General features: G+C 41.2%; 1 protein-coding gene across 4 annotated transcripts in view; it reads left to right on the top strand.

The window, feature by feature from the left end:
- Positions 1–12,335, top strand: part of MAP3K3 (mitogen-activated protein kinase kinase kinase 3) — a 56,109-nt gene that overhangs the window by 10,305 nt on the left and 33,469 nt on the right. For all 4 annotated transcript variants that reach the window (XM_010856454.1, XM_010856453.1, XM_010856456.1 and 1 more), the window contains 2 exons: positions 2,486–2,526; positions 8,100–8,199. In XM_010856454.1, coding sequence (XP_010854756.1) covers positions 2,486–2,526; positions 8,100–8,199 — 141 coding nt within the window. The remainder of the gene's footprint in view (positions 1–2,485; positions 2,527–8,099; positions 8,200–12,335) is intronic.

The raw sequence follows: 12,335 nt of genomic DNA, 5'->3' as shown, positions 1-12,335 counted from the left end.
AAGTGAAAGTGAAGTCGCTCAGTCGTGTCCGACTCTTTGCGACCCCATGGACTGCAGCCTACCAGGCTCCTCCGTCCATGGATTTTCCAGGCAAGAGTACTGGAGTGGGGTGCCATTGCCTTCTCCTTGTAGCCTATTTAGGCTTCTTTTAAAGCATTATGATCTTGAGAGAATTTATTTAACTTCACTGTAACTCAGTTTCTCCTGTAAAATAGGGATCGTAGGAGTTCCTGTTGTGAGGGTTAGTTTAATTGATGCATGTAACATACTTAGAACAAGGCGTAGTACATAGTAAATGCTCTATAAATGTCAGCTACTGTCATATTATTGATGATGGATAAAGTGGTCCATATGTTAAATCAAAGGGTGAGTGGGCTGTATCAGGGCTGTATTTTGAAGAGTTGTCACAGTGCAGGCCTGTTACTCCAGGGAGCTTTGCTGTCCACTGTTTAGTATGTGAATTTTTGGGGAGAATCCCAGGGACGGGGGAGCCTGGTAGGTTGCCGTCTATGGGGTCACACAGAGTCGGACACGACTGAAGCGACTTAGCAGCAGCAGCTCTTTAAGCCTCTATTTCCTTGAGTTTAAAATAGTGGGTTAGAGGCTGTATTCTTATATTTTAATTCAGTGACTCTCAAGGTGTGTTCTGGGTCCCCTACCAGGTTCCCAAGAACCTTTAGGGTGTCCCTCAGGTTAAAACTATTTTCATAATAGTACTAAGATGTTCTTTGCCCTTTTCACCCTCATACTCTTAAAAAAGTACAGTAGAGTTTTCCAGAGGCTACATGATACATGTTGTCACAATAGTTTGAAAGCAGAAGCTGATCTGAGAACCCAGCCGTCTCCTATGAAGCCATGCATTAAAGAGTTTCCCACTCTCTTGCTTCACTTTTTCTTTCTCCCCTCCCCCCCCCGCCACCCCCAGTATTTTGGCCGTGTTTCATGGCATAGAGGATACTCCCCTGACCAGGAGTTGAACCTGTGCCTCCACAGTGAAAGTGCCAAATCCTAACCACTAGGCCACCAGGGCACTCCATCTCACGTCACTTTTTAAAAAACATACAGTTTTTAAAAAGTGCTTATGTTAACACATAATGGTTTTAAATTATTTTTAGATGAATAAAATTTAAGTTTTCTTAGTTTTAATTTGTAATAAGGCAAATATCTGTAGATATCATATACATAAACAAAAGCTTTTAGGGTTTTTTAGAGTGTAATTAGAGTCTTTAGAGTGTAAATTTGTAGAGTGTAAGTTAGAATCATCAGTCTAGTTCCTTTGACTGGAAGAGAATTCTAGCCCTCCCGACTCCTGGAAAGGGGAAGTCCTTTGTGCACCTGCCCCACCTTTCAGCTTTCTCCTTTTTCTGTCATCTTCTCTGCCTGCTCTATGTTCTTCATCTTCAGATGTCCTGAAACCCTCTTCTTTCTTCAAAGCCACAGTCTTTGGTCTGCCTCAGTATTATTTTCATTCACTGACTATGAACTCTTTCTTACCTTTATCTCTATTGCTTGTTGATTTCCTGACAATCTTAGTTTTCTTTTTCCCTTGTACCTGTTCTTCTGTAGTATCTCTTCTCTTTTCCTATCATTTCTAACTCCCTCAAGTTATTTGTTTGACCTTTATAGTATCTCTTCCTCCCTGATTTGTTCCTTAACCTTCTAACACCCCTTCTTTCTGTTGTTTCTGATACTTATACTCAACTCTGTGTTTTTCAGTCAGTGAATTCATTTAACAAATATTGTTAAGCACAAACGTTATATACCATTACGTTTGCTTGTCCCTGGAGCTACGGAATTAAGAGAGGCATGATTCCTGTTCTCCCAGAGCTTATAGGGTACCCTGATCGTCATCTAGGCTAAAACTGGGAGCAATTATAAGGTATTTGTCCAGAGTGCCACTCTACTCCCACTTAGGGCAGCCGTGATAGGATAGTGGAAATCATTGGTACCAGTGGCAACCATTTATTGCATGTCTACTGTGTATTAAGTATTTTACTTACATTTTCTTGTTTAGTTCTCATAACAATTCTGTGAGTTAGGTATTTAGCCCTATTCTGCAGATGGAAGAACTGAGTTATAGAGGATAAGTAACTTGGTTGTGGTCATATAGCTAGAATTATCACTATGAAGACTTTTTTTTCTTTTTAGTTAGGTCAGCCAAGAAGGAATGGTATCCTGGCCCAGAGGTGGTGACATAGTGGGAGCAGCTCCAGAGCCAGTTGTGGAGATAGAACTTGTGAACTTAGAGATGACATGTCAGAGCAGATCTCCTGAGCTGGGCAACCCCGAGGGTTCTTGTCCCAAGACCTTTGTTGCCCCAGAGGTTAGAACTCAGTGACAAGAGTGCTGTCAGGGCAGAGAAGCTCCAAAGGAGCCTTCAGGGATGCTGCCTAATGTTGCTGAAGGGCAGCTGGAGGCTACCTGGGTGGGGCAGGAGTGACACAGGCCAGAAAACCCGCTAACTTGTCTATCCTTTCTTTGGCAGAGTGACGTCAGAATCAAGTTTGAGCACAACGGGGAAAGGCGGTAAGTCTGCATTCCGATGAGTGGCTGTGTCAGCTGTGCCCCATTTCTCAGAAAGCGTGCAGCTTGTGAGAGCCATCTCCCTGGAGTGATTCGTGTGGGGTCCCTGGCTGGGTAATGGGGTTGACGGGGCATAAAGGGGAATGTTGCATGCTTGGTTTGGCATATTGACTGAACCTTGTTTCTGGTCTTAAAGCATCAACTGCTAATGTTTTACCCTTCTGCTCTTATTCTGCTGCTGTGAGGTCCACTATTGTGCTGGGGGAGGAAGTCAGGGCTCCAGCTCCACTGAGTCATAGCTTCCAGACATGCTGACCCTGTGCCATCAGAGGGAGAGGAGGCTTCTCCTGTGATGTGCTGCCATTCCTGTCCTGAAAGAGTGTCCCTGGTTTTGTCCACATCAGGGGTCATGTTGGGTGAATTGGAAGTTTTTTTAAAATGTCTCTAGGTCATGGGAAGCTGCATTAAGTCCCTCAATTGTGAAAGATTTCAGCTCATTTGAGGACATAGAGAGAGTTCTCAGTCTGCATTCTGTATCTTACCTTGGGGAAGTGAAAGTACTGTTACAAACCCTTGTATCCTTTTCCCATTTTCAATATTAAGGTTTTTGTAGGAAGTCAAGATAGAAGTTCTCAGTGGAGAAAAATATGACTTCATTTAATTTCCAAGTTATTTTAAGGAAAATCTTTAAGAAAGCATATAGAACTCTGGTCAGGGGATATTTGGGACACTTTGTGTACATGTATGTAGCATGTATATGCACAAGCATGCTTTTCAGTATCTGTTTCTTGCTCTCTGCCTTTCTCCCTCACGGATAACTGCCCTGCCCTTTTTCCTTTATTGTGAACATCTGGAGGGCAAAGAGCACACCTATGAGGGTAAGACCCTCCTATTTTACCAGTCACCAGAGGACCTCGCATGCGTCCTCAGTCTCTTCAGTCGTGTCCAGCTCTTTGTGGCCCTATGGACTATAGCCTGCCAGGCTCTTCTGTCCATGGGATTCTCCAGGCAAGAATACTGGAGTGGGTTGCCATTTCCTTCTCCAGGGGATCTTCCCAACCTAGAGATCGAACCACATCTATTTCGGCTCCTGCATTGCAGGCAGGTTCTTTACTGCTGAGCCACTGGGGAAGCCCCCAGAGGACCTTAAGTGCCTTCAAACGTTTTTGTCCTGAAAGTTCTCTGCTGCTGGCATCTTTCAGCCCACTCTCAAACTAGCTCTGGAGCTCTGGAGATCTGTGGCTCTGCTTTTCCTTAAAAAGATACATTCAGAAGCCTGCAAGTTGGTCAGAGGTGGAAACACTGTGCAAAGGGCCATCTCCAGAGCCAGGGCCTGCCTGCTGCTGCTAGGTAAATTCTAGGGCTGTTCCAGGCCGGGAGGGAAGAAGGTTTTCTTAGCTCTGTCCCCAGCTGTTTGTTCTAGGACCTGCCAGTAGCACGGAAGTTAAATTGTCACTTCATTGTTGCTGCTTTTCACACTTCTGACCGGACTGGATTTTGGAGGGATTGCCAAACTCAGAGCAGCCGAGAGTTTTCAGAAGTAGATACGAAATCAAAGGCTCGATTGTGTTGGAGCCTAATTACGCAGTTACGCTCTCCTGAATTCCTGTTCCCTAAGTGGTATATAGTTACAGTGAGCAGACTTACACTGAGAAAGTGTGTGTGTTTAGTTTCAGAGATGCTGCCAGATCAAAACCACAAATATTTAAGGTGGTCAGGCAGGAATGGCCTTTTGAAGCCCCGAGCAGCAGTGTTGGTATCAAGATTTTGAGAACTGCATGCTCTTTTTATGGAGCTGTTTTCTGGAGCCATGGTGTTTCACTGTTCATGTACTGTGTATGGAATTGAGGACTTTATAAAGTCTGTGTGGCGAAGCCACGTTCAAGCTGCTCTGTGCCAGACAGCTCTGGTTTCATGTATTTCATATCTTAAAGATTTGGTTGAAAATATTTCTGTGGGCTTTCTTTACTTTTTACAGGACTAGGAACAGTATCTATTTAAATGTTGTAGGCTCTTATAGACTTAGAATTTACAGAAAAGAGGAAAGAAAGAAGTAGTGACTTTTCCCCTTCGTCATTGCCAGATATCCATTCTGGTGGGCTGAGTTTCCCTTTGCTTTGGATGGGTGGGCATCAGACTCTGAACTTTCCTCCCTCTTAGCCTCAGGAGGGCAGAAGAGGACTGTAGACTAAGATCTCCCTCCTTGGAAATGATCTTGCTGAATGTATTAGTTTATATCCACCAGGAAATCCATCCATATTGTAATCCTTGTATTCCCTCCCCACCTCAAATCAACCATCCCCTGCATTAATCAGGTGCTGTCTTTAAAAAAGAGAGAGAAAGTTAAGTGCTACCTAGATATGAGTTATCTAGATACATGTGTTTGATGGATTCTTCTGAGAGAATACCTTTCTATTTATTCCTTATAGTAAATCATATCTCCTTCATCAGGACCTCAGCCACAGTTCAAAAGGGGCCTGCCTTTTGAACTGGTGGGGATGGTTGTGCTGGGTGTTAGACTCGTCTTTGAAGTACTAGCCTGAAAATGCCAGTTATTTAAGGTGATGGTGGCAGCTTAGATCTTAACTAACCTGGGAGTCCTGGTTTCTTGACCTTGATCAGACTTTTGGGCTGCTTTTAAATGGTTTTGGAAGTTCTAAATGGTTCATCACCAGGCCTGACGCAGGAGAATTTATCTCTGAGCCTGATCTTTTTCTGACTGTGTTAGGGACATCTGAGTGATCTGGTATTTTATTCGGAAAGGTGGACCCCTTTTGAACCATTGCTGAGGTCCTGATGAAGGGGATATGGAATTAATTATTATGGAATTTAGTAATTCCTTAATTACAAAAGAATTAATAGAAAGGTATTCTCTCGAAAGAATCCATCAAACACTCATATCTAGATAACCCATATCTAGGTAGCACTTACTTTTTTCTCTCTCTCTTTTTTAAAGATAGCACCTGATTAATGCTTGGGATGGTTGATTTGAGGGGGGAAAATATAAGGATTACAATATGGATGGATTTCCTGGTGGATATAAATTAATATATTCAACAATATAATTTTCAGAAATGAAGGTAGTGACAGATGAAGGAAAAGTTATAGAGAAATTATCTCCCTGAGATATTAGGCTTTGCGTGAAGGATTATACTAATAGCCTATCAACGTTGTTCAGTAGAACTTCCACTCTAATAGAAATGTTCTGCAGAAATCCCTTGGTAGCTGAGGAAATTGGTTCCAGGGCCCCCTGTGGATATCAAACTCCTCGGATGCTCAAGTCTTTTGGATGAAATGGTGCAGTCTTTGCATGTAACCTATGTACATCTTTGTGTATACTTAAAATCATCTCTAGATTACTTACAAAGCTAAGACAATGTAAATGCCATGTAAATAGTTGCCAGCATGGGGCATATTCAAGTTCTGCTTTTTTTGGAACTTTCTGGAAAATTTTTTTTTTCCAGATATTTTTGATCTGCATGTGTAGACCTGGGTATAAAAAGGGGTGACTTATAGCTGTGTTCCGGAGAAGGCAATGGCGCCCCACTCCAGTATTCTTGCCTGGCAAATCGCATGGACAGAGGAGCCTGGTGGGCTGCAGTCCATGGCGTCGCTGAGTTGGACACGACTGAGCGACTTCACTTTCACTTTTCACTTTCATGCACTGGAGAAGGAAATAGCAACCCATTCCAGTGTTCTTGCCTGGAGAATCCCAGGGATGGTGGACCCTGGTGGGCTGCCGTCTGTGGAGTCACACAGAGTCGGACACGACTGAAGTGACTTAGCAGCAGCAGTAGCAGCATAGCTGTGTTCTCCAGTATCTAGTGAGCACTTGAATGTGCTGATGGGACTGAAAGAGCTGATTTTAAATTTAATCAATTTAAATTTAAATAGCCACTTGTGGCTAGTAGCTACTGTATTGAACAGCTCAGTTCTAGATATGACTTTCATGATGCCCACTGATTTGAGACAACCAGATTTCATGAAAATCCAATGGCTTACCTATCACATTACCCATGACATTTTTCACAGAACTAGAACAAATAATCCTAAAATTCATTTGGAACCACAGAAGGCTAAATTGCCAAAGCAATCTGAGGAAAAAGAAAGCAGGAGGCATAACCCTCTCAGACTTCAGACAAATTTAAAAGCTGCAGCCATCAGCAGTTTAAATTCTTGCTGTCAAATTTGTCTTCTTCCTTTTGGCCTCTGTATTTTATGTAACTTTATATAATGCTTAGGAAGACCTTCCCTACGCCAACATTTTTTTAATTCTACATTTTCTTATATACATGTACATATGTAGTATGCATATAAGTTTCTTTTTTATATTCTCTTCTGTTTATCTCTTTGTTTATTTCTGTTTTAAATAAGTTTTAAAGTATTGGGTTGGACCCCTATGATATGGTCACTTTTATATGTCAAATATTGTTGGCTATCCCCAGTATCCCTAATACATTAAAATTTTTTATTTAAAAAATGTCAAACACACACAAAAGTAGAGAATGTGAAACTGAACCTCCAAGGATCTGTTACCCAGCTTCAACATTATCAATATTTTGCCAGCCTTGTTTCATCTATCCCCACTTGTAAATTTTGTTGTGATGTGTAATGACAAATTATTTTAAGACCTCTTTGAACATGTTCCTACTCTACCATGTGTTAATATTTATAGAAATTGTTCTTTGAACAGACCTAGTGAGTCTCTCCAGAGAAGGCAATGGCACCCCACTCTAGTACTCTTGCCTGGAAAATCCCATGGATGGAGGAGCCTGGTGGGCTGCAGTCCATTGGGTCACTAAGAGTTCCACACGACTGAGCGACTTCACTTTGACTTTTCACTTTCATGCATTGGAGAAGGAAATGGCAACCCACTCCAGTATTCTTGCCTGGAGAATCCCAGGGACGGGGGAGCCTGGTGGGCTGCTGTCTATGGGGTCGCACAGAGTCGGACACGACTGAAGCGACTTAGCAGCAATGAGTCTCTCTAGAAAAGCATCAATATCAACACTATTTACAGGCACACGTGTCACTGGTTAAGAAAACTAATCAGGCATATAACCAACTCAAGGGAAATTCCTGTGACTCGGTGGTGAGAAATGTCAATTCTTAGGATAATCAGCATTGAAATTCCTGTGGCATGTCAAAAATGAACAGTAGAAAAGAACATTTCAAGTCCTGGATGTGAGTCATTTAGGAGTTAAGACTGTGTTTTCAGGATTGCGGTTCCCATCTCCATGTTTTCTTCCTAATAGGAATATTTGGAACATAGTTTTTAAATCCAGGTGTCCTGCCATGATACTCAACTGTCATTGACTGAAAGATCTGAGCTGAAGTGGTAGAACATTGATTGAGATTGAGTGCTGCCTGTGGGTACTATTGAAAAACCTGAGAGATGCTCAGAGAAAGGGTAAAAAGATAAAGGCAGATAAGAGAAGAAAAAAATACAGAGAAAGGCAAGCTGCATGAAAAATAAAAAGAACTCTTGAAAAGAAAGGAAAATATCACTCAGGAGTCATACCTTCTAAACCCTGCATTTAAAATACACAGTTAACCGTGCTTCTGTTCTGTTTCAGAATTATAGCATTCAGCCGGCCTGTGAGATACGAAGATGTGGAGCACAAGGTGACAGCAGTGTTCGGGCAGCCTCTGGATCTGCACTACATGAACAATGAGGTAGGCAGACAGACAGCCTGGGGATACGCGGAGCACCTTGCCTACCTTGTTTCTCTCTGCTTAACTGAGGATCTCCGAGTTTGTTCTTCTTATGTCATCTGCAGGTTTTCATTTTCTGGAGCCTCTTTTGTTAATTCCAATAATTCTGGGATTTTTCTTTTTTACTGCATGGAAGATTGCACAGCTAATTCCATTCCCTCTGCTCATTCTAGGCCGGTAGCTCTAATAACTCCATGGTGGAGTCAGGTACGGGGATCAGGGTCAGAGCTTAGCATTGCCTTGCTATAGCAGAGGGTTCAGCAGGGCTGGGGATGTGGGGAAAACTGGTGGGTAGGACTGTCAACCTCTGCTGCTGCTGCTGCTACTAAGTCACTTCAGTCGTGTCCGACCCTATGCGACCCCATTAGATGGCAGCCCACCAGGCTCCCCCGTCCCTGAGACTCTCCAGGTAAGAACACTGGAGTGGGTTGCCATTTCCTTCTCCAGTGCATGAAAGTGAAAAGTGAAAGTGAAGTCGCTCAGTCGTGTTTGATCCTCATCGACCCCATGGACTGCAGCCTACCAGGCTCCTCCGTCCATGGGATTTTCCAGGCAAGAGTACTGGAGTGGGGTGCCATTACCTTCTCCGGTCAACCTCTATTGATAGTCATAAATGTTGGATTCTTCTCAGAGTTTAGCTTCTGATTGTAGCTGGTGTCAAACATTAGCACCTGCTCTAATCATTTCTTTAAATGTTTACTCCTCCTAACCCCACCCAGTGGTCCTTATTTATGCATACTTTGAACATCACCCAGGAAGGAATTCTTTTGAATGTCAGTTACTTGGCTGCTTTCCCAGCTCCAAGGAAGGTTCTAGAGGCTGTAGTCTGCTTAGGTTGATGCTTTAAATTAGTCTGAAAGGCAATGTATTTGTGCCCAGTAAAGAGCCTGCACTTTGAGGGGCTTCCCTGGTGGTCTAGTGGTTAAGAATCCATCTGCCAATGCAGGGGACATGGGTTCGATCCTTGGTCTGTGAAGAACCCACATGCTGCGGAGCGACTAAGCCCATGCATCACAGCTACTGAGCCTACGGTCTAGAGCCCACAAGCTATAACTACTGAGCCCATGTGCTGCAACTGTGGAAGCCCACATACCTAGAGCCTATGCTCTGCAACAAGAGAAGCCCTTGCAATGAAAAGCCCAGATGCTGCAACTAGAGAAAGCATTGAAGACCTGTCACAGCCAAAAAATAAAATAAATTAAAATCTTAAAAAAAAGAAAAGGATTGATTCATCCCTTAGTGGAAAATAAAGGCTTAAAAAAAAAAAAGCTTGCTCCTTGAGGGAACTAAGTTGAGGGGAATAGACAGGAAAGCTGGGCAACCTCATGGCTCTTTGAGAGGCCTTTCCTGTGTAGTTTTATTTTAGTGGTTGAAAAGTTAAGAATTTCCTCCAAACTCTGGGGCTGAAGTCTGTAGAAGCTGAGATTTGTTGGCTAAAAACTTTCTGGTCCTCTTTAAACAAAATGTACAGCCACAGTTGGGTACGAATGCTTGCTCAGTCACTTCAGTTGTGTCCGACTCTGTGATCCCATAGACTGTAGCCCGCCAGTCTCCTCTGTCCATGGAATTCTCCAGGCAAGAATACTAGAGTGGGTTGCTATGTCCTCCTGCAGGGAATCTTCCTGACTCAGGGATCGAACCTGAGTCTTCTGCATCTCCTGCATTGCAGGCAAATTCTTTACCACTGAGCCACTAGGGAAGCTTCCCAGTTGGGTATATGCTGGCATATAGCTAACAAAAATAAGACCATATGAGCTTTTGCTTTTTGGATAGATTTTAGAAATACATCAAATTTAGAAAATCAGTAACACTATGGTTAATAAATAAAACAGATGTAAGCATTTCAAAGTATGTAAACTAACACATTTTAAATCCAGGATATGAGAACCTCCAAAATATAAGTGAAAAATCCATAGAACAGTTCAAGCATCCATGACTATATGAAAAAGTGAGGCTAAAATCAGCTAGCCAGTCAGCATTCAAGAAGGTGTTCTTTAGTTAGGAAAGATTTTTCTGGATGATTTAGCACTACTTGTTTCTCTTTCCGTTAATATTTCCATTAAGAATTCCGTATGTCCCAAAATCCATTTTCAAACTCTTTTGCCAAAGAAGTGACTGCCCAGAATGTGGGGCATTCCTTTATTCAAATATTTATGCAGATATTGATTCTAAACCAAATATATTTTAAGAGTCAGTGAAGACTAATGTGTTTGAGCATTTATTTTTCATCACTTTTTTACTGTTGTTGTTGTTTCTGTTTTTGTTTTTTGACCTCATTTCCCAGACCAGGGATTGAACCCAGGCCATGTCAGTGAAAGCCCAGAATCCTAACCACTAGGCCTCCAGGGAACTCCCATAATTGTTATTATATTAAATCATTCATATTTTTCCATACTCTGCTAATGTCAGTGACTAAGAGTTGACTAATTTATATCTTATTAATTTCAACTCTCTCAACCTATTTTTCTTTGCCCTCTAAACCCTGCCTTGTCAGGACTTGTGAACCACAGATGAAAAATCTTTGATTTTACTTATATTTTTGTTAAAATAGCTTTTTTGAGATATAATTCACCTACCATATCACTTACCCTTTTATTTTTAAATTTACATTTTTAAACTGTATAATTCAGTGATTTTTAGTATATTCAGAGTTGTGTTAACTACCAGTACCAGATTCCAGAACCTTTTTATCACCCCGAAGAGAAACACTATACTCATTAGCACTCACTTCCCATTCCCCCTCCACTGCCTAACCCCCAGGCAACCACTTATTTACATTACATCTCTGGATTTGCCTATTCGGAACATTCTGTATATATGGAATGACACAGTATGTGGCCTTTGTATTTGGCTTTTTTCACTGAGCATGTATTCAAGGCTCATCTATATTGTAGCATGTGTCAGACTTCATTCCTTTCTGTGGCTGAATAATATTCCATGATATGGGTATACCACATTTTGTGTATCCCTTCATTCACCTCTTGATGTTTTTCTACTTTTGGCTGTTATAAATAATGCTGCTATAAACATTTGTGTACCAGTTTTATATGAACAGATGTTTTCAATCCTCTAAAATATACCTAAGAGTAGAATTGTGGGTCTTGTAGAAACTCTGTATCTAACTTTTTGAGCAACTGCCCAATTTTCTCATATTGGCTGGTGCCACGTTACATTCCTACTAGCAATATATGAGGATTGCAGTTTCTCCACATTCTCACCAGTACTTGTGATTTTTTTTTTTCTTTTTTAAAAAAATTATAGCCATCCTAGTAGGTATGAAGTGATATTTTATTGTGGTTTTAATTTTCATTTCCCTAATGACTAATGATATTGAGTATCTTTTCATGTACTTATTAGCCATTTATTGATTTTTCTTTGGACAAATATATATTCAAATCCTTTGCCCATTTAAAAAACTGGATTACTTGTCCTTTTATTGTTGACTTGTAAGAGTTCTTCATATATTCTGGATACTAGATCCTTAACATACATTTGCAAAACTGTAGCTTTTTTTTTTTAGTTAAAACATACTCCAGTAATTTCTTTATCTTCTCGTATCTCCACCCGACACTAGCCCTTATTTATCCTTACTTTATATGTTACTCAGAAGTGAATTCTTTAATGTGATATGATCTGTAGAATTTCATCTCATTCCATGGGTTGTTTTGAGATTTTAAATACTGTTTTTTACTATTTGTTATTTCCTGGCCTAGGATTTAGAGTTCTCATTTCCTTGTATTATAAATTGGGAATCGCAGAAATTAATTGGATTTTTGCTTGTGTTTGCCACAGATGTATAAGAGCTGACATTCGTTAGGTCTTAAGGCATAGCATATTTATGCATCTTTTAATACTAAGTACTCATAATATTTCAGAAAACTAAGATCATGGCATTCGGTCCCATCACTTTATGGCACATAGATGGGGAAACAGTGGCTGACTTTATTTTTTTGGGCTCCAGAATCACTGCAGATGGGTGATTGCAGCCATGAAATTAAAAGACGCTTACTCCTTGGAAGGAAAGTTATGACCAACCTAGACAGCATATTAAAAAGCAGAGACATTACTTTGTCAACAAAGGTCCATCTAGTCAAGGC

This window comes from Bison bison, unplaced genomic scaffold (genome assembly GCF_000754665.1).
Source record: "Bison bison bison isolate TAMUID 2011002044 unplaced genomic scaffold, Bison_UMD1.0 scf7180017864371, whole genome shotgun sequence".
Taxonomy (NCBI): domain Eukaryota; kingdom Metazoa; phylum Chordata; class Mammalia; order Artiodactyla; family Bovidae; genus Bison; species Bison bison.
The sequence above is the reverse complement of the archived record's forward strand: the minus strand, read 5'-3'. Positions and strand labels throughout refer to the sequence as shown.